General features: G+C 41.9%; 1 protein-coding gene across 8 annotated transcripts; it reads right to left on the bottom strand.

Moving 5' to 3' along the window:
- Nucleotides 1-403: 403 nt before the first annotated feature.
- os9 (OS9 endoplasmic reticulum lectin) lies at nucleotides 404-20,212 on the bottom strand. Of its 8 annotated transcripts, none has more exons than XM_047346934.1 (15): nucleotides 19,971-20,205; nucleotides 19,392-19,574; nucleotides 17,967-18,030; nucleotides 13,791-13,867; nucleotides 11,912-12,010; nucleotides 11,519-11,720; nucleotides 11,133-11,282; nucleotides 9,354-9,427; nucleotides 8,818-8,866; nucleotides 7,695-7,777; nucleotides 7,387-7,590; nucleotides 7,108-7,303; nucleotides 6,571-6,738; nucleotides 6,093-6,202; nucleotides 404-3,012 (listed from the first exon to the last, which is right to left on the bottom strand). In XM_047346934.1, exons 1-15 carry the CDS (start codon nucleotides 20,136-20,138, stop codon nucleotides 2,875-2,877), a joined length of 1,965 nt encoding a protein of 654 aa, XP_047202890.1. In that variant the 5' UTR covers nucleotides 20,139-20,205; the 3' UTR covers nucleotides 404-2,874. The 8 variants fall into 8 exon arrangements, with proteins under 8 accessions (XP_047202890.1, XP_047202885.1, XP_047202888.1 ...); XM_047346929.1 differs by having other exon boundaries at nucleotides 9,321-9,430; nucleotides 19,971-20,204; XM_047346932.1 differs by having other exon boundaries at nucleotides 9,354-9,430; nucleotides 19,971-20,204.
- Nucleotides 20,213-20,774: the final 562 nt, after the last annotated feature.

Genomic DNA, 20,774 nt, shown 5'->3' with positions numbered 1-20,774 from the left:
GAATAGTTAATCTGTTGGAACTGAATTGTTTCATTCATTCATTGCTTATGATTGCGGCCGTGTAGGCTACTATTTTATTGTTCTTGAACGGTAAAGTTACTATTTTAACCGAGATTGGGAGAAATTTTGGCACAGGTAATCATGTCAGTAATCATATTTAAGGATGCAGAGATCAGAATTTTCTTGTCAATACTGATTTCCAGTTAACTTTGCGGCCTGACCTGCTGATTCAGACTTTTTCATCTAAGGACCATAACACATAAAAGAGGAGAAGACGTTCCACAGGTCCTTTGATAGTGGTAGCAGCTTTGAATCCAATATAAGGAAGAAATTACAAGATCCTCATTTATGGATCAAAGCAACAATGTAGATGCAGCTGGTCAATGCATTTATAGACCAGAAATGATAGTTCTGATCCCTGGCTGATTTATTGGTGCATCTTGTTCATCATATACCAGTTAAATCTTATACAAATACTCTTTTATAAGTAGTGTAAATAAAAGAAGACATGTCAAACAGAAATACATCAATTTTGTCAACTGGTGTTTTTAAATGTGCTTTATAAATACATTTTACTCAACAGTCAGCAAATGCATTAGTTCTACTTTGCTCCAACTCATATCCCAAGGCTAGGATCTTCAGTTATGAATATATAATTAAACACACACCTACTACTTGAATGGATTAACCATGTGTGTAAAACCAGTTTACAAATAATACCCTTCCACAATTATTACACAATGAAAGCACACAGTCTGAATTGTTAAACACATTAACTCAAGTTGTTCAATCCCCACCTAAGCTGTGCTAATACACAACAGGAAAGAAATTAAACTGTATTGACAACAATTATTTACAAATAGAGCTCCCAGAAGAAGAATTATTCACAAACTATACAAATTCAGCCCTTTAAATCCACATCTGAATTCATTTATTTCGTAAGCTGAACCTCACAGAGAATTGTGGCACTTCCTTTGCTAAATTAAGATAAATTAACTGTTTTTGTCACAAACAACCAGAGAAACATACTTGAAAACCTTGCTGCACTGCAATGGTTCATTGAACCATCTAGAGTTCCTTTAACAATGTGCATTTGGCAGAGAGAAAAAAAAAAAGAAACAACACATATTTGCTTGGTGCATCAACCAGTGCACACATACAGTGCCATACAAAAGTATTCATACCTGTTAAATTGCTTGTCATGTTACAACCACAAACATGAAGGTGCTTTATTAGGATTTTACATGACAGATCAACACCAAGTAGTAAACAGAAGGGAAATGGTAGGAACATGTGAGTGGTTTTCAAATTATTTTTTACAATGCAAATCTGAAAAGTGTTTAACCGCCTCTACTTGAAAACCCCTAAATTAAAACATCTGCAACCAGCTGCCTTCAAAAGGCACCTATTTAGTAAACAGAGGCTTGAGTGTAATTTCTGCTCACTACAAATACAGTTGTTCAGTGAAGGCCTCAGACAAACATCACGAAGAGAACGGAGGACACCAGACGGGGATAAAGTTGTGGAGACGTTTAAAGCAGAGATAAGTTATAAAAAACTCACAGAGCTCTATTCAACTCATTATCTGAAAATGGACCCGTCAGCTGACCTGCCAGCTTCTCCACAGAAGCTAGGAGGAGAATGTATTGACAGGACAACTGTGACTTAACGTTTGCACAAATCCGACACAAGAAATGGAGCAAAAGAACTGGAAAAAAAACTGTTAGAGGCTGCACAAGACGTGAGACTGGAGCAGAGGTTCTTCTAGCAGGACAACAATTATACAGCCAGAGCCACAATGGAATGGTTTAGATCAAAGCATTTTACAACTGCCCAGTCAAAGTCCAGACCTAAATTCAATTGACAATCTGTAGCAAGACTTGGAAAATTACTATTCACAGACCAGTTCCATTCAATCTGACAGAGTTGGAGTTTTCAAAAGAACAATGTCATGATTCTCAGTCTCTGGATGATTGAAGTTAGTAGCGCCATAACCAAAATGACTGATCTGAAATTGGCGCAAACCGTGGTTCTACACCATATATCCTAGCAGGTGAACATAAATGCAAGCCATGTTTTTTTTATATTTTAATTACAAAAACAGTTTTGAATACAATGCATCTATTTTCCTTCACTTCACATTTTGCAATACTTTGTGTTGATCCGTCACATAAAAACTCAAATATATATTTACGTTTTTAGCTATATGGTGATATATGGGTAAAACAAAAAATCAAAAAGGGTATGAACACTTTTTCAAGACACTAACATACGGCTGTGAGTAACTAATTTTTGTTGTTGAACAAAATTTGTCTGAAGGTTTCAAAGTTGCTTGTTGTTGTAGTTTACTTTTCGGCATGGTAAATATTCAATCCGAGGTACACATTTCTACCCTTCTGATACATTAAGAGGTAGGAACTGTGTAGTGAATGGCAGCATTGAGGACAGTGCAGAACTGTTTGCAGCTTCAGAACTTGATGTAAATGTTCAGAAAAACTGGAAAATGTTTCTAGAAACATATTCGCCTTATAATCATCAGGCTGTCTCCGCCTTCTAGAAACTGAATCCCATCAAAAAAGGGAAATGCATAACTTACTTCAACTGCATAAATACAGCTGACACGTACTTTCACTGTGCAACATTTAAACGGCGTCTATCACACACGGCAACATCATTGCCTTTTCAATCACAATAAATCATTTTCTGAATGTGCAAACAGCTGACTTGGACACAATTTTTCAGGTTCAACAGCCAAAAAAAAAAAACCCAAATCAATCAAGCTTTTCATAAAACTGGTAACTATTTTTAGTCCCTCCACCTGCTGGTCTCCACAGGAGTTCATCACAACAGGGGCATTGGATGTACACCATGAGCTCAAATGTCCACATCGTCTGAGTCTGACGTACTGGATGACTTTGAATCCTCTTGATTTTCTCCCCACACAAACTTATAGTTGTTTTCCAGCTCCTGCTGCCTTTTTTGCTCTTTATAAACCTCCTCTGTGCCTCCAGTCTGTGGGGTAAAACAAATAATAGTCAGATCCAATGTTATTTGACTTGCAACGTTCAAATTCTTTCGTTAACAAACATGTTTGCCTCTAAATCTCCACAGGGAAATTCGCTTTAAACAGGTTTACGAGACATTTACTCAAACAAATCACATCTGAATGACTAACTCGTCTTATAAAACGTAACTATGTCCTTGGTCTACCTCTATTCATAAAAGTGCGGTCAAGCCCGGTCAACTGTTTAACCACCGGGGCCATAATGTAAAATTCCACATTAACTCTGATCTCAGAGTTAATGTTTCAACATATAAAACAAATCAAGATGATGCTTAATTGAATGGTTTCCGCAAAATATATAGGTCAACTGGGGTAGGGCAGCTTGATCCTGGATAATCATGTGATTTTCATGGTTCATATATTTGTCTTGATTTTCCTTGAGTTTTCTGTCGTTTTAAAATTGAAATACGATACCTCGCTGTGACTTTAGAGCAGATATTTCTATAGAGGTCAAGCTTTGGGTATGGAAGCTAAAAAAAAGTAGGGAGGGAGGATGGAAAGGAAGAAAAGAAAGACAGGAAAGGAGGTGTAAAACAAACACATCCCTACTGAGTAATGCCTTTAAATACCAAAACATCAATAACAAATACAGAAATCTATCCACAAAATAAATTTTATGTGTCTATATCGTTAAAGATGTTCACGGATGTGACTTGTGAAAAACCACATTTTCCAAATTTTCTTACAAGCTTCCCCTTAAACAATGTAAATGTGTTAAGATCTCAAACAGCAGTTAAACCAGAAAAACTAAAATAATACATACAGAAAATGACATATAGTTCATATAAATCAGGGGATTCAGACTCTAGTCCTTAAGGGCTGGTTTCATGCAACTTTTAGGTATGTTCCTGGTCCAACACACCTACATCTGATGGCTAATGAGTGCAATAGAGTTCTACAGAGTCCTGTTTATGACCCAATTATATTAATCAAGTGTGCTAAAGCACAGACACATCTGGTCCTCGAGGAATGGAGTTTGAAACCTGTGGTAAATATGTTATACAGAAATACAACAGGTTATTATTCCCTTAAGACTAAGGGCAGTTTTTTCACTTTGGGCCCACAAGCTAGACTGGATTTAATTTGGCTGGTAAAGAAACTAAACCAAAACTACTTTTGACTTTTGGGAGAAAATTGGTCATTTAAATTCGTTAATTAAAACAAAAAATTAGGAGACAAACTAAATAAACAGTTATTGGCATCACTGTACCAACATAAACCCAAATAGCTCTCTGATGACAGGATTGTGGAGCTAATTGATATGTAAAAAGTAATCAGAGTACAAAAAGAGATTTCTGTTTTTACGGTGTGCAACTTTTTATTTCTACTGAGATGTCAGCGATAAATTATGCACACAGGAAAAGGGGAAGTAACTCTCCCTGACATGTCCTGACAAGAACCCATGAAACTGAAGACAACGTAAAGAGAAACACGTTTGCTGCCCTGACAAGTGAAGAAGACAACGAAGAAACACTTCATGAAAGCTGGTCTTCATCTGTGCAGTGCTCGAGCGCAAACTGGGTCAACCTGGATCAGTCGGCTTGCAGATCAAGACAACTCTCCAAAGCAGACCTCAACATCCACCCAACATCTGCAGTTTAGAGAAGCAAACGCTTTCATAAAGTTCACCTCAGTCTGATGATTTGGGATCTACTGAAAAATCTCATAATATATAGATATATAGATTTCCTAAAAACAATAAATAAACTGCACAGGGACCCATAAATACAAATAAAACCAGCTTGTAATTTGCAGTCTGCCTCAGGAAGATTACTTAGTTCTACATGCATGAATTCTGTACAAACGAAACCAAACTTGAGCGTAAGGTTGTAAACTCTGAAGTGAGTGGATGGAAGCACCAACCCGACTGACCTGATCCTCACTGATAAGTTACTTCCTTAACTCTGCACAGCGTCATGCTTTTCCCCCAGGGCATCTGTTAAAGCTCCTACTTTACCATGACAAACGATGACTATTTGTCTTCAAATGCCTCTTATCTTACATGATTTTATATTTCATAACGTTTTCAAAAAGGTTATCTGTGCTTTTCAACAAAGAAGTTACAAGGAACAGCAGCAACTGAGGACAGCAGCCAATGCAAACTGAAACAAAGGAGGAACATCTTCTGTTTGCTCTATCATATCTATGACAGATATGACTGTGAGTTATGGGAGCAGCATTTTTTTTATAAGTGCATAGGTTCCTAATATTTCAAACTCAAATTGCAGTTTCTGAGGGATTTTAGACTGAGGCATTAAAACAGGTAGTTATTCTGTCTAGAAACACTTACTATGCTCCATGCTCACTTTGTTTCCCACAGGAAGATCAAAATGTATTGGTGGCACAAAGCCTCCCACCTTCCTTCATTTTCTGTGTAACTAATCCTTAGCTTCTCTGTACAGAACCACCTAATACAAATGGGAAGATGGCTTAAAAGTTCTTGAAATAACATTTGTATAAATCGCCATGATGGTTTTGAGACTGGAGTTGTTTTAAGATGGTAGAAATCTGCTTGGTCTTGGCCTCCTTTAGACTAGCTGTTAGCTTTAGCTTCCAAGCCTAACTAATCTGGATTTCTACAAAATGAAGACGCCTAGAGAGTTCCCTACTGCATCTGAGATAAAGCACCAGAACCACACTTTAAAAATGCTGAACTATACCTTTAAGTTTCAAAGTAGCAGTAAATGTGAAATTATTTTCTTTGGAACAGTGGACAGAAATTATTGTAGTAGTTCAAAGTACAGATAATAGTAACCTGGAACTACTCCAAACATATTTTTCTTTAGTACTTGTCTAAATTTCCAAAAGTTTTCAGCTACACTAGTTATTTTCTCTGAGCTTCAGGACCACTGTTACAGACATGTTTTGTCCTGAATGGGTTGGAAAAGAAATACGTAAGAAATAATTTGCCATCCATAGCTTGATATCTAGAGAAAATTGATCCTGCCTACCTAAACTCCACAGCACAAAGCTGCTTTCAAACAGTGTTTGTGTTTAGGTCAGATTCAGTTATGGCAAGTTAAATTACCAGGAGATTTATAAGCAGCTCCCTGAAGGACTTTGTATCTTCTTCAGTCAGCCACTGATCACCTGCCTCCTCTGCATTCTTTCGCGTCAAAATCTTCACCTCAATTTTACCTTTAAGAAGAACAAAAGGGAAAAACAAGATCACACATATAGCTCAAGAGCATTAAAGCTGAATGATAGATTAGTTGAAATGAAGTGAATGGATCGAACAGAAGCGTGGATAAAAAAAAAAAAAAGACACATGAATGACAAACCCTTCATGTCCATTTCTCTTTTAAATGAGCTTCAGCTCACAGCTGTCATCTGTTGAAATTCAGCAGAAATCTAGAGACCTATCTCCATTTTCATGGCTAAATATTTCCAGAAAATGATATAACAGGTGTAAAGATAAGATGGAAGGAGACAGACAGTAATAAAAGCTAAAGACAGGCGATGGAAAAGAGAAAAGCCGTGTGTACAGCCGCACTGCCCCTTCATACCTTCAGCCTTTAGTCCTGCTTTCTCTAGCTGTTCTTTAACCACGTCCTTTATGTGCTGCCACTGGGGGTCTCCTTCGCCCATCTCCTGAACTTTGACCTCACCATCAGGGCTGCTGCCCGTCTTATACTTAGTAATTTTGATCTTAACGTGGTCCTCAGCTGCTTTGTCTGAGGTGACGAGACAAGAGAGGGACAAAAGAGACAATTCACCTTAAACCCATCAACAGGGTCACAGGCTGGAGGCGCTAATGGTCTGTCAGAATGAACTTCTTTTATGAACATCTTTGTGCCGTGGCAAATTCAGGTAATGAGTTTTGGTTCAGATTTTACTAATGAAAACTCAGTCACCCACATTTATATTAATGGCAGCAGCAAAAAGACCTCCAACCGACAGTTTACTCGGAAATCATCTCTTATTTGTGCATCCGTGTTCTCTGCCTGTTTTCTGAGATGAAGACTACAACATGAATGGTTGTGATGATGACACACACGCAAATAATGGCAGCAGCCCAGGGCTTTATGTCATGTAGATGTTACCTGGCTGCTTCGGAGCCAGGCTGGGACTGCCTCTGCTTGGGTCACTGGGCCTTTGGACCTTCTGCTGCTGGGGATCTTGATCATCCTTCTCATCCAGATGATCCAGTAACTTATCCAATGTCGTCTCCAGAGCCTGCGTTGCCTGAGAGCGATCAAACTCTCCTTTAAGACCCTCTGTTTCCAGTTCCTGCTGGGCCTACAAAACAAAGACAATGTCTACTTTAGGTGTAGTTAAAATACTAGAGATTAGATATCCAAGTATCATCTATGGGCTGAAACCTCATCTATGATGTTGTCAAACTCCTTCTGCATTTCCTCTTTTATCTCTTCAATCTTCTCTGACGGCACAGAGAGGTCAGCAATCTCATCCTCGAATTCCTCCAGCAACTGTTCATCTTCATCTTTCTCCTCCCCTCTGAGCTTCCCTGGATGCTTGTCGCCTGTTGATTTCTCTTCTCTACCTTTTGCCTGGTTTTCCGCTTTCTGTAAAAAAACAAAAAAATATCACTGTCTGTTCTGTCTAGGTACCACACACACAGAAAAAAAAAAAAGAACAGGGACCAATGAGAAGTGGGGAGAGTACTGACCTTCCTGTTACTCTCCTTAAGATGTTGAACAAACTTCATCAGATCTGCTGGGTCAGTGATGATTTTAAAGTTGAATCTTTCTACTTAAAGGAAACAAGAAAATGTATAACCCATGGCCACGGGGTCAAATTTATCTCAATAACTTAGAATGTCATTGAAAAATTCATTTATTCCATTAGTTCATTTATAACTCATATTATGAAGATTTATAACACACACAGGGTGATATATTTAAAGTGTTTATTTCTATTGATTTTGATGATTGTGTCCTATAGCCAATGAAACCCAAAATTCAGTTTCTCAGAAAATGTACATTTTAAATAAGACCAACAAAAAAAAGAGTCAGAGCCTGCAGAGAAACCAGACGCAGACATACTCAGGTCTGGTTCCTTGTGTCAAGCCTCTGCTGAAGACAACAAAAGTCTCTTATCTGGGCTAAGGAGAGAAAGGACTGGACTGTTGCTCAGTGGTCCAAAGACTCCAAGTTGCTTAAAATCCAGTGTGAAGTTTCCAGTCAGTGATGGGGTGCCATGTCATCTGTTGGTCCATCGGGTTTTCTGAAGTCCACAGTCAACTCAGCCATCTATCTGAAACTTTTAGAGTACTTCGTGCTTCCTTATGCTTAGTACTTATCCACACTGCCCTGACCTGAACTCCGTCATAGAGAATTTACGGAGGATTGTCAAGAGGAAGATGAGACACACCAGAACCAACACTGCGGGTGACCTGAAGGCTGCTATCAAAGCAACCTGGGCTTCCAAATTGCCCATGTCCATGTACTGACATACAGTAGGTTTCAGAAGGGAAAAAGGTCTATAAAAATACTTTTTAATTAAACTGATGTAATATTCAAATATTCTGAGAAACTGGATTTAGGATGCTCATTAATTATTAGCCAGAATCACCAGAAATAAATACTTAAAATAAATCACTGTCTTTAATTAATCTATAGAAGTTTGACTTTGTGAACTGAACTACTGAAGTAGATTACTTTTTGATGATATTCTTATTCACTGAGATAGACATGTATATAAGTACATTTTAAATGTAACAGAAAATATTTAAAAACGACTTGAATAGTCATGAAGTGAACTCTTCTTCCTTTTGTGCTAAAGAACAGTACCTTCTTCTCCTTCATTGTCTGCTGGGGAGCTGTAGTCACCATCCACCACCTTTCAGAGAGAACAATCTAGTCAAGATTGTGAAACAGAAATGATGGAACAGAAAAAGAGACAAACTGTACCCTCTAGTGCCAGAAAATGATAGTGTAAAAAAACATTTTGATGCTAGTGTTCTTAATCAGAAACATCTGCTTTGTCAAATGATTGTTATGTGCTTTTAATGTTATCATTTCCTCATCCTTACTGGAAAATCCAGTATTTGTATTCCCAAGAAAACTGCTAACACATGTTTTATAGAGGCAAATATTTTAAATCATCAGTAAATCACGTGCAGTTAAGCAGCATCTAACTGCTACTTCATTATTTTATTTCCTCCCAAAGAAACAATGATGGACTGAGCTTTCTGAAACATGTTGCCTCTGCCTACTTTCTGTAAAATTAAACAAACAGGTTTAGTGCTAAGGACCAGAAATAATGTTTATTGATGTTCGTTTTAGTTCAGAACCTCATTGTCTTCCTGAGAAGCTGTTGATTTTACTTTCTCGGGTTTCGTCACTCCCTCCCAAAAGTCAGCATCCTCCGTCTCTTCTGATGCTGAATCTTCAGACATGTCTGCTTAAAAACAGAAAGAACATCCATGCACATTAGGAAAATATCACAATTTGTGTTCAAAATATATAAACTTTATATATACAGGTCCTTCTCAAAAAATTAGCATATTGTTATAAAGTTCATTATTTTCTATAATGTAATGATGAAAATTTAACATTCATATATTTTAGATTTATTGCACACTAACTGAAATATTTCAGGTCTTTTATTGTCTTAATACGGATGATTTTGGCATACAGCTCATGAAAACCCAAAATTCCTATCTCACAAAATTAGCATATTTCATCCGACCAATAAAAGAAAAGTGTTTTTAATACAAAAAACATCAACCTTCAAATAATCATGTACAGTTATGCACTCAATACTTGGTCGGGAATCCTTTGGCAGAAATGACTGCTTCAATGCGGCGTGGCATGGAGGCAATCAGCCTGTGGCACTGCTGAGGTCTTATGGAGGTCCAGGATGCTTCAATAACGGCCTTTAGCTCATCCAGAGTGTTGGGTCTTGAGTCTCTCAACGTTCTCTTCACAATATCCCACAGATTCTCTATGGGGTTCAGGTCAGGAGAGTTGGCAGGCCAATTGAGCACAGTGATACCATGGTCGGTAAACCATTTACCAGTGGTTTTGGCAATGTGAGCAGGTGCCAGGTCGTGCTGAAAAATGAAATCTTCATCTCCATAAAGCTTTTCAGCAGATGGAAGCATGAAGTGCTCCAAAATCTCCTGATAGCTAGCTGCATTGACCCTGCCCTTGATAAAACACAGTGGACCAACACCAGCAGCTGACACGGCACCCCAGACCATCACTGACTGTGGGTACTTGACACTGGACTTCTGGCATTTTGGCATTTCCTTCTCCCCAGTCTTCCTCCAGACTCTGGCACCTTGATTTCCGAATGACATGCAGAATTTGCTTTCATCCGAAAAAAGTACTTTGGACCACTAGCAACAGTCCAGTGCTGCTTCTCTGTAGCCCAGGTCTGGGGAATGCGGCACCTGTAGGCCATTTCCTGCACACGCCTGTGCACGGTGGCTCTGGATGTTTCTACTCCAGACTCAGTCCACTGCTTCCGCAGGTCCCCCAAGGTCTGGAATCGGCCCTTCTCCACAATCTTCCTCAGGGTCCGGTCACCTCTTCTCGTTGTGCAGCGTTTTCTGCCACACTTTTTCCTTCCCACAGACTTCCCACTGAGGTGCCTTGATACAGCACTCTGGGAACAGCCTATTTGTTCAGAAATGTCTTTCTGTGTCTTACCCTCTTGCTTGAGGGTGTCAATAGTGGCCTTCTGGACAGCAGTCAGGTCGGCAGTCTTACCCATGATTGGGGTTTTGAGTGATGAACCAGGCTGGGAGTTTTAAAGGCCTCAGGAATCTTTTGCAGGTGTTTAGAGTTAACTCGTTGATTCAGATGATTAGGTTCATAGCTCGTTTAGAGACCCTTTTAATGATATGCTAATTTTGTGAGATAGGAATTTTGGGTTTTCATGAGCTGTATGCCAAAATCATCCGTATTAAGACAATAAAAGACCTGAAATATTTCAGTTAGTGTGCAATGAATCTAAAATATATGAATGTTAAATTTTCATCATGACATTATGGAAAATAATGAACTTTATCACAATATGCTAATATTTTGAGAAGGACCTGTACAGCAGAAAAAAAATGTATTTAAAGTCCTTTAGGTTTAACACAGTGGACCTTTACCATTTGACCCATCTTGGGTGCTGCTGGGCGGAGGTGTTGTCTCCTCAGCTGTTACTTCCACTGTTTCATCTGCACCTTGATTACCAGCCAACATCTCATCGAGGTTCTTCAGCTCCTCAGAGATCTGCTCCACTTTACGCTTTGTGTCCGCTGGGAACAGATAGAAGAGAAACGGGGCAGCAACAGACAAGTCGTCACACATCCTGTTAGGTTTTATCAGGGTAAACAACGGATATAAAAAAATACTGTATTTCACATTAGATAACAGGATTTTCATTAACACACTAATATCTATCAACAAAAATAAAATATATTCCTATTTTTCCATCTTTCTATCAAATACGATGCAACACAACCTTGTAAACCTTGTGTTTCTGATCACTCACAGACTTGAGCCTTCACATAATCCATGTACTGCTGTGCACTCAGAGCCGGCTGGCACACAATACCCTGCGGCTTGGAGGTGGACGGCGGCTGCAGAAACGGATGCTGACAGGTGCGGCTGGTGTGAACTGTAAACACATAACGACACGACTGTGGCTCGTCCACTCGGGCGATGTAGTCACTCGAGCCTTCTTCGCATACAAACTGCAAATAATAGTCAGTGACAATAAATGCAACTGAAAAGCCCATGGAAAGGGAAGCCTCCAAACATTTGAAAGCTAAACAAGGAGTTTATTCAGTTGTGCCCACACTTTTACACAAACAACTCTGAATTTAAAAGAAACTGTTAATGGAAGTTAAACCATTTACAAACAAAGCTATTTCAAAAGTCTCACCCGGACTTCAGTCTCTCTAGGATTTCCATTTAGGTCACACCTAGACCCATTTACATAGGCCTGGCTGTGGTATCGTTTCAGCTTGTGCTGTTTGGAGGCCTGCAAGAGGAACAGATCAAATGTCTTGAGCTGAAATGATTTGCAAAAATCTTGCACAGTTATATTAACTGGAGTGTGCATTCCAGCTGATTATTAAAGAGACACAGTGTCTTGCAAAATTATCAAATCTGCGAACCATGTTCATATTTTGTTGTGTTATAACCACTACCCTTAATGTATTTTATTGGTATTTTATGGTATAAAATTGAATCCCTTTAATTCTTGGTAGATTTACAATCGTTTTCTACATAGGAAAACTACCTCAGACTCTACCAGACTGGACGGTCGGTAAACATCACTTTTTGCATCTCATCATAGATTCTCAATTCAATCTAAGTCTGGGCCTTGACTAGGCCTTTATATCACATGAATATCCTTAGCTCTAAACCATTCTCCACCTTCCTTCAAATCTCGTTTCTTGCAGCCTCACCCAGCATTCAGCTCCATCCATCTTCCCATCATCTCCCAGCCTCCCTGTCCCTATTGATGAAAAGCATCCCCACAGTATGATGCTGCCACCACCATGTGTCACAGGGCTGGTGTGTTTAAGGTGACTTGCAGTGCGAGTTAACCACCACAGAAAACATTTTATTTGTATTCATAAAGGTTTTTCTTTAGTCACATTTGACCTGAGCGCCCTCTTCCACTTGTTTGCCGTGTCCTCTACATGACTTGTGAAATACAGAAAACTTTTTTTTTTTTTTAAACATATTTTTTCAGCACTAGAGGCCTTTATTTTGATAGTAGGTAGACAGGAAGGGGGGGCAAAGAGAGGGGGAGACATTCGGCAAAGGTGGCCGGGTCTGGGACTCGAACCCGGGACGGCCGCTTCGAGGACTATAGCCTGTATATGTGGTCGCGCCCCTGAAAACAGGACCTTTTACGGCTTTTTTCTTGCCACTTTTCCATAAAGGTCAGATTTGTAGAGTGCACGATTATTAGTTGTCATGTCAACAGATTCCCAACCCAGAGCTGTGGATCTCTGCAGCTCCTCCAGAGTTAGGGTGGGCCTCTTGAACACTTCTCAGGTTAATGCTCTCCTGGACTATCAGTGTACATGGCCATGTCTTGGTAGGTTTACAGTTATGCTCTTTAAGATATCCAAAGCTTGGGACATTCTTATTTAAACTCTCCTTTAACCTTCATCACAACCTTCTCCCTGACCTGTCCCTGCTGTGTTCCTTGATCTTCATAATGCTGTTTGTTCACTAATGTTCTCTAACAAACCTCTGAGACCCTCACAGAACAGCTGGGGTTATACTGAGCTCAAACTATGTATTTTGTAACAAACTCTGTTTTATAATTAGGTGACATCTGAAAGTAACTGGTTGCACTGGAGTTTATTTAAAGTTATCAGATTAAAGGGGTCTTAATTCCAATGCACTTATTTGCTACTGTGTGTTGGTCTGTCAGATAAAAGCCCAATAAACACTCAACTTGGTTGTAATAAGACAAAATGTGCAACAAGAAACTGTGTACAGCAAGTCAAAAGTACCACAACAGAGCTCTTCTTTGATGGCTTTGCTAAACTAACAACCTACTGGTTTTGCTGTGATTAACTAAATTAAATGCAACTCAGGAACGAACATGGGTTGTTATAATGTGTAGATGACGTTCTTAGACCAATATTTTGAATGCAGAAAGAATTGTCTTTATAGTTTCCCCCAATAAATACTAAATTTACCACTTATTGTGATAAACCTTCACTTCATTAAACAACTTTTTACCCACCAACCTTTTAAAAACACATTAGTTCTAATAAACATGGAGGCAGTCTTACCTTTGCGGTTTCGTTGTTCCAATCAAATTCAGACTCATAGTATCCCAGAAAGAGAACGTCCCCTTTAATTTCCGAGTCTGAGAAGAAAACACATTATTCAAAACAGAATTTAATGAAAACAAAGTGTAGATTTAACAGAAAAAAATAAACACTACTCTGGGACAAGTTATTTTCCAACTGATACGAGAGCTCAGAGAAACCTTACTGTAACAAACAACAATAGTTTCTAGTGTGAGCGAACTTCGAAATGGCAGAGCTGGAGACACTAAGCCAAGTGAATTCACATGTGCAAACTACACATCAGTCAGTCAGTCAGTCAGTCAGTCGGTCATTTGCTACCGCTTATTCCATAGTGGGTCGCCCGTAGACTGCTGGAGATAGGCACCAGCTTCCCCGCGACCCGCGCGAACTACACATATTTTATAAAAAATATTATTTTACTGCCCCTCCTTGAACCGCCACCTTAAAATAGTGGAGGGGTTTGAGTGCCCGAATGATCCTACAGGCTATGTTGTCTGGGGCTTAAATGCCCCTGGTAGGGTCTCCCATGGCAAACAGGCTCTAGGTGACGGGTCAGAGAAAGAGCGGTTCAAGACACCCTCATGAGGAGTATACGATCGAGGCACGTGACGTTGCCCGGTATGGCGGAGCCGGGGTCCCACCCTGGAGCCAGGGTCGAGACCTGTCAGAGAGCGCCTGATGGCTGGGTTGCTCCTCGTGGGACCCGGCCGGGCCAAGCCCGAAGGAGAGACGCGAGGCCATCCCCCAGTGGGCCCACCATCTGCAGGGGGAACCGTGAGGGACTGGCGCCAAGAGGTTTGGGCAGCAGACGAAGGTGGGAGACCTCGGCGGCCCGATCCCCGGATGCTTAGGCTGGCTCTAGGGACGTGGAATGTCACCTCGCTGGGGGGGAAGGAGCCTGAGCTTGTGCAGGAGGTCGAGAGATATCGACTAGAAATAGTCGGGCTCACCTCCACGCACAGCGTGGGCTCTGGAACCCATCTCCTCGAGAGGGGCTGGACTCTCTGCTACTCTGGAGTGGCCCACAGAGAGAGGCGGCGGGCTGGGGTAGGTTTGCTTGTTGCCCCCCAGCTCAGCCGTCTCGTGTTGGGGTTTACCCCAGTGGATGAGAGGGTCGCATCCCTGCGCCTTCGGGTTGGGGACAGGTCGCTGACTGTCGTTTCGGCCTACGGGCCAGGCAGTAGTGCAGAGTACCCGGCCTTCTTGACATCCCTGTCGGGGGTGCTGGATAGTGCCACTCCCGGGAATTCCATTATTCTGCTGGGGTACTTCAACGCCCACGTGGGAAACGACAGTGACACCTGGAGAGGCGTGATCGGGAGGAATAGCCTCCCCGATCTGAATCCCGAGTGGTGTTTGGTTATTGGACTTCTGTGCTAGTAACGGATTGTCCATAATGAACACCATGTTCAAACATAAGGGTGTCAATCAGTGCACTTGGCACCAGGACACCCTAGGCAGGAGGTCAATGATCGACTTTGTTGTCGTATCATCAGACCTTCGGCCGCATGTTTTGGACACTCGGGTGAAGAGAGGGGCTGAGCTGTCCACTGATCACCACCTGGTGGTGAGTTGGATCCATTGGAAGAGGAGAAAGCCGGACAGACTTGGCAGGCCCAAGCGCATAGTGAGGGTCTGCTGGGAACGTCCGAGTGGACCATGTTCTCCGCATCTATTGTCGATGCTGCTACCTGTAGCTGTGGCCGTAAGGTCTGTGGTTCCTGTCGCGCCAGCAATCCCCGAACCCGGTGGTGAACACCTACAGTAAGGGCGCTGTCAAGCTGAAGAAGGAGTCCTATTGGTTGTGGTTGGCTTGTGGGACTCCTGGAGGGCTGACGGGTACCGTGAGGCCAAGAGTGCCGCAGCCCGGGCTGTGGCAGAGGCAAAACCCCGGGCATTTTTTTCAACACCAGTTTATTCAGATTTAAACACTGCATTGCAAAGAAACTACAAAGTTTTGTAACTGGAGTTTTCTGTTTGTAAAGGTAAAGGCCCCAGCTGTGGCAGAGGCAAAAACTTGGGCCTGAGAGGAGTTCGGTCAGGCCATGGAGAAGGACTACCGGTTGGTCTCGAAGCAATTCCGGCAAACCGTCCAGCGCCTCAGGAGGGGGAAGCAGTGCTTCGCCAACACTGTCTACATTGGGGGTGGGAGGCTGCTGACCTCGACTGGGGACATTATCGGGCGGTGGAAGGAGTACTTCGAGGATCTCCTCAATCCTGCCATCACGCATTCCCTGGTGGAAACAGAGGCTGGGGACTCGGGGTTAGACTCTTTCATCACCCAGGCTGAAGTCACCGAGGTGGTTAAAAAGCTCCGCGGTGGCAAGGCTTAGGGGGTGGATGAGATCCGCCCTGAGTACCTCAAGTCTTTGGATGTTGTAGGGCTGTCATGGTTGACATGCCTCTACAACATTGCGTGGCAGTCAGGGACAGTGCCTCTGGACTGGCAGACTGTGAGAGTGTGTTCCAACTATAAGGGGATCACACTCCTCAGCCTCCCTGGTAAGGCCTACGCCAGGGTATTGGAGAGGAGAATCCGGCCGATAGTCGAACCTCGGCTTCAGGAGGAGCAGTGTGATTTCGTCCCAGCCGTGGAACACTGGACCAGCTCTATACCCTCTACAGGGTACTCGAGGGTTCATGGGAGTTTGCCCAACCGGTCCACATGTGTTTTGTGGACCTGGAGAAAGCATTCGACTGTGTCCATCGTGATGCCCTGTGGGGGGTGCTCCAGGAGTATGGAATCTGGGCCACTTTATCAGGGGCCATCCAGTCCCTGTACGAGCGGAGCAGGAGTTTGGTCCGCATTGCCGGCACTAAGTCGGACCTGTTCCCGGTGCATGTTGGACTCCGTCAGGGCTGTCCTTTGTCACCAGTCCTGTTCATAACTTTTATGGACAGGATTTCTAGACACAGCCAAGGGCCGGAGGGGGTCTGGTTTGGGGACCAGTGGATTTCGTCTCTTCTTTTTGCAGATGACGTGGTCCTGCTGGCCCCATCTAGCCAAGACCTACAGCATGCGCTGTGGCGGTTCGCAGTCGAGTGTGAAGCGGCTGGGATGAAGATCAGCTCCTCCAAGTCCGAGGCCATGGTTCTCGACCGGAAAAGGGTGGCTTGTCCTCTTCGGGTTGGAGGGGAGTTCCTGCCTCAAGTGGAGGAGTTTAAGTATCTTTGGGTCTTGTTCACGACTGAAGGAAGAATGGAGCGGGAGATCGACAGACGGATCGGTCCGGCTGCCGCAATAATGGGGGCGCTGTGCCGGTCCGTTGTGGTGAAGAGAGAGCTGAGCCGAAAAGCGAAGCTCTCAATTTACCGGTCAGTCTACGTTCCTACCCTCACCTATGGCCATGATCTTTATGTCATGACCGAAAGAACGAGATCCCGGATACAAGCGGCTGAAATGAGCTTCCTCCGTAGGGTGGCCGGGCACTCCCTTAGAGATAGGGTGAGGAGCTCGGCCATCTGGGAGGGGCTCGGAGTAGAGCCACTGCTCCTCCACATTGAGAGGAGCCAGTTGAGGTGGCTCGGGCATCTATACCGGATGCCTCCTGGACGCCTTCCTCGGGAGGTGTTCCAGGCACGTCCCACCGGGAGGAGGCCCAGGGGACGGCCCAGGACACGCTGGAGGGACTATGTCTCTCGGCTGGCCTGGGAACGCCTTGGGCTCCCCCCGGAGGAGCTGGAGGAGGTGTCTGGGGAGAGGGACGTCTGGGTGTCTCTGCTGAGTCTGCTGCCCCTGCGACCCGGTCCCAGATAAAGCGGAAGACGACGAGTACGAGTATTCTTTTACTGTTTGATGGCTCCTCACCATAGTGTTTACAACATTTATATATCTTTTAAATCAGGGATGTCTCTTTCTTTCAAAAGCTTTAGGCAATTAAATTAAGCTGATTTAAACACAATCCTCTAAGAATATTCCACCAGGTCAAACTTAAAGGGAAAACTGACACATTTTCCAAGGCCCAATATAGGAACCCGTACACAGCCGTAGCCCAGTTGAACAGTCCAAAAGAGAAGTGTCAATGATTTAACTCTCAGGACAGTTTGAAAAGAAATGAGGTCTAGAGAGAGGAAAAAATCCATTCTTATTGTGACATTTGTGTTTGTCAATTGAAGAATGACAAAATAGATTAAAAGTGTTTTGTTTTTTTTTACCTTCAAGGTGATACTGTCTAATATGTTGACCGTGACAAAACTCATATGTCCACCAATCCTTTGTCTGTAAAGAACAAATACAGAACATTATATGTTTTTCATTTAAGCAATCTTCAGCATTCTTTTTGTCACCAGAATACATAAGCAAGAAATCCACCAGTTACCATATTTTCAATCAAACTGATGTTTTTAAACATGGTTTTATGTGAACTTGGAAGGTCCTGCAATAAAACTGTGGAAAATGTTTTGTTGTTGACTAAAGAATAAAATATAAGCTTGCATACTCTTACATAGAGAGTTGCTCAACCTTTTCCACTTAAGATTTCTTCACTTTTTTACTTCTAAATTCAGATAATTATCATGTAGGTAATGGGACAGGGAATACAAATTTGACAACTTGGCTTGACTATTTGCTTTGACCATACTTTTCCAGATCTTTCAAGACTGCATAAGAAACACGACATACGAAAGATAGTATTGACTATTTCCAACAGGAGTCGAAAAAGAAGAGAAATAACATCATGCCTGCCACTGTTGCATCAATTTGTTTTAAAGGTAAAAATAACAGTAGAACAATTAGGGCTGTGGGAAATGTATGTGATCATTTTGCAGAAATACTACCCCAACCCAAAGATGAAGCAGTAAAAATACAGGACAAGTGTTACAGTGATTCACGTTGTTGGTTCCAATTTTACTGAAGCAAAAATGTATGAGCTGTAAGCCTGCAAAATGTTTGACATTAACTGTCAATATACTAGCAGTATTTGCAATATCAATATCGTGAAGAACTGCTTAGACAGCAGTATAGCTGAAAACAGATTTTTACATACATTACAGACATTCAGCCCATTTTTTTCCCTCACTGTCTGACATTAAATCAGACTAAATTTTTCCAGACTTAAGTCAGTTAATTTTAGTTACCCTAACTGACCTACAACAAGCAGGTTTTACACATATTTAATGTCAATCAGTGATGAAAAAAGGTTACAGTTCTTTTTATACACTGTATGTTATACTGAAGCCACAATAATGTCAAATTAATAAAGTGTATACATTTTTAATTGGAACAAATCAATTCACACAATTAGTGCAGTTATATAGCTTACATCCCCCTTTACATGCAACATTTGCTTTGAATCTTTATCCAGTAAGTAGAGACAAGTTTCTTCCACAATACCTAAACCTAATTTAAAAACATGGTCAAAATAGGCTGGAAGGATTAGATTCCTGCATTTCTTGACTGGCCTATGACCCACACTTGCATACTGTTAAAACGTGTAACAAACAGTTTTCCTGTCACAGCCATCATCACTTGGCTGTAGTTTGAAAGGGAAGCTTCCTAATGGCTTTAAAATATCAACAGGCATTCGACAAGTGGATTACACAGATAAGCAGAGACAGACGCGGATACGTTTTAGCACCAACCTTCACAAGACACGGGGCTTTGTGCATTGGCCTGAGTAGGTCCGGGACGTCTGGTCCAGTGTAGCCCTGCGAGTCGGGTTCAGAAGCTGGATCCTGATGAAACCGGACCGCCTGGGCTGGAAGTCGACATTCATAGAGCTGCTTGTACTTATTGGACACCATCACAACCTCCTCTGTCTTTGTCTAGAACAGGAGGACAACCCAAAGGACTGCTTTAACTTTTAACATGAAGCAGTGAATATGGATTTTTAACAAGATAGCTTGTTGGCTTCCAAACGGTCAAGTGTAAAAAAAAAATATATGAAAACAGAGAAGCTACCTGTGTGAAACATGTAACAGTTGTGACAGTGACAGTTGTTGCAACGAGCTGCGTAAGTAAACTCACAACTATTCCTTTAACCTTAACGCTACGATTTAATAAGAAACCTTCTTTTTTTCGTGTTCTCCCAATAGACTTGCTGGTCCTAATATAAGTGAACTGTTAAGATTATACAAAGATATAATAGTTGAGAAATAGTAGCCTCCACCCTAGCCAACAAGCTACATGTTACCGTTAGCGTCTGGAACGCCTTCACTCACCTGCCCCAACATGACGGGGTCAGGAAGAATCTGAATCCCATATTTCATCTCATTCAGCTCCTCCAGGTTTAAAAAGGCGGGGACACAGAGGGGACATATCAACACAAAAAGGCACAGTCTCTTCAGCCACCGCACCGAGGAAGCGGCCATCGTTAACCCTCCGCTCATAACCACCTCCTCTTCCCTTAAGCGCTCCAGTGACAACAAAACACACAACGCCTGACACGGTGGACGCTGATTGGTCAATGACTGAAATCCTGTGCTGTCATTGGACTATCTTTCTGTCCATCAGCGGGCTTGCCGTTTCAGAGATGTGCTTGTTTGAAAGACAGTCATATTTTAAAAGGGCGGTGCTATATATGTATGACTTCACAACAGATTTAAATAGCGTTCAACTTTTGTCTTGATGTAAAACAAACTCACAGTTTTGGATAGAGGCATGCAGAAATAGAACAATTGGCCTGATGGATGAGGCACATTACATGCGGATACATTTTCCTGCATTTTCTAATTTTATATGGCATTTTTGCATTTTATGTGACTTAATTTACTTAATTTTTGCTGTATAATTATATAACAAATAATTGTTTGTGTGAATCTTCCATTCATTCACACACAGTCACTCGAGGATTTGGCCTGATTTGTCAGTTGCCTAAAAAATAAGTTGTGTATTTTTTTTTTGACATGTCCCATAAATGGGAATGAGCCCAACGACCTTCTGCACACCAACACACTGTGTGGACATTTTACCTGGTCCACAGACGGGGAAATGGGTGTTGTGGGTTAATTGTTCGGTTTAGGACA

Source organism: Girardinichthys multiradiatus, chromosome 20 (assembly GCF_021462225.1).
Source record: "Girardinichthys multiradiatus isolate DD_20200921_A chromosome 20, DD_fGirMul_XY1, whole genome shotgun sequence".
NCBI classification, from domain to species: Eukaryota; Metazoa; Chordata; class Actinopteri; order Cyprinodontiformes; family Goodeidae; genus Girardinichthys; species Girardinichthys multiradiatus.
This window is presented reverse-complemented; position numbering and strand designations above follow the sequence as displayed.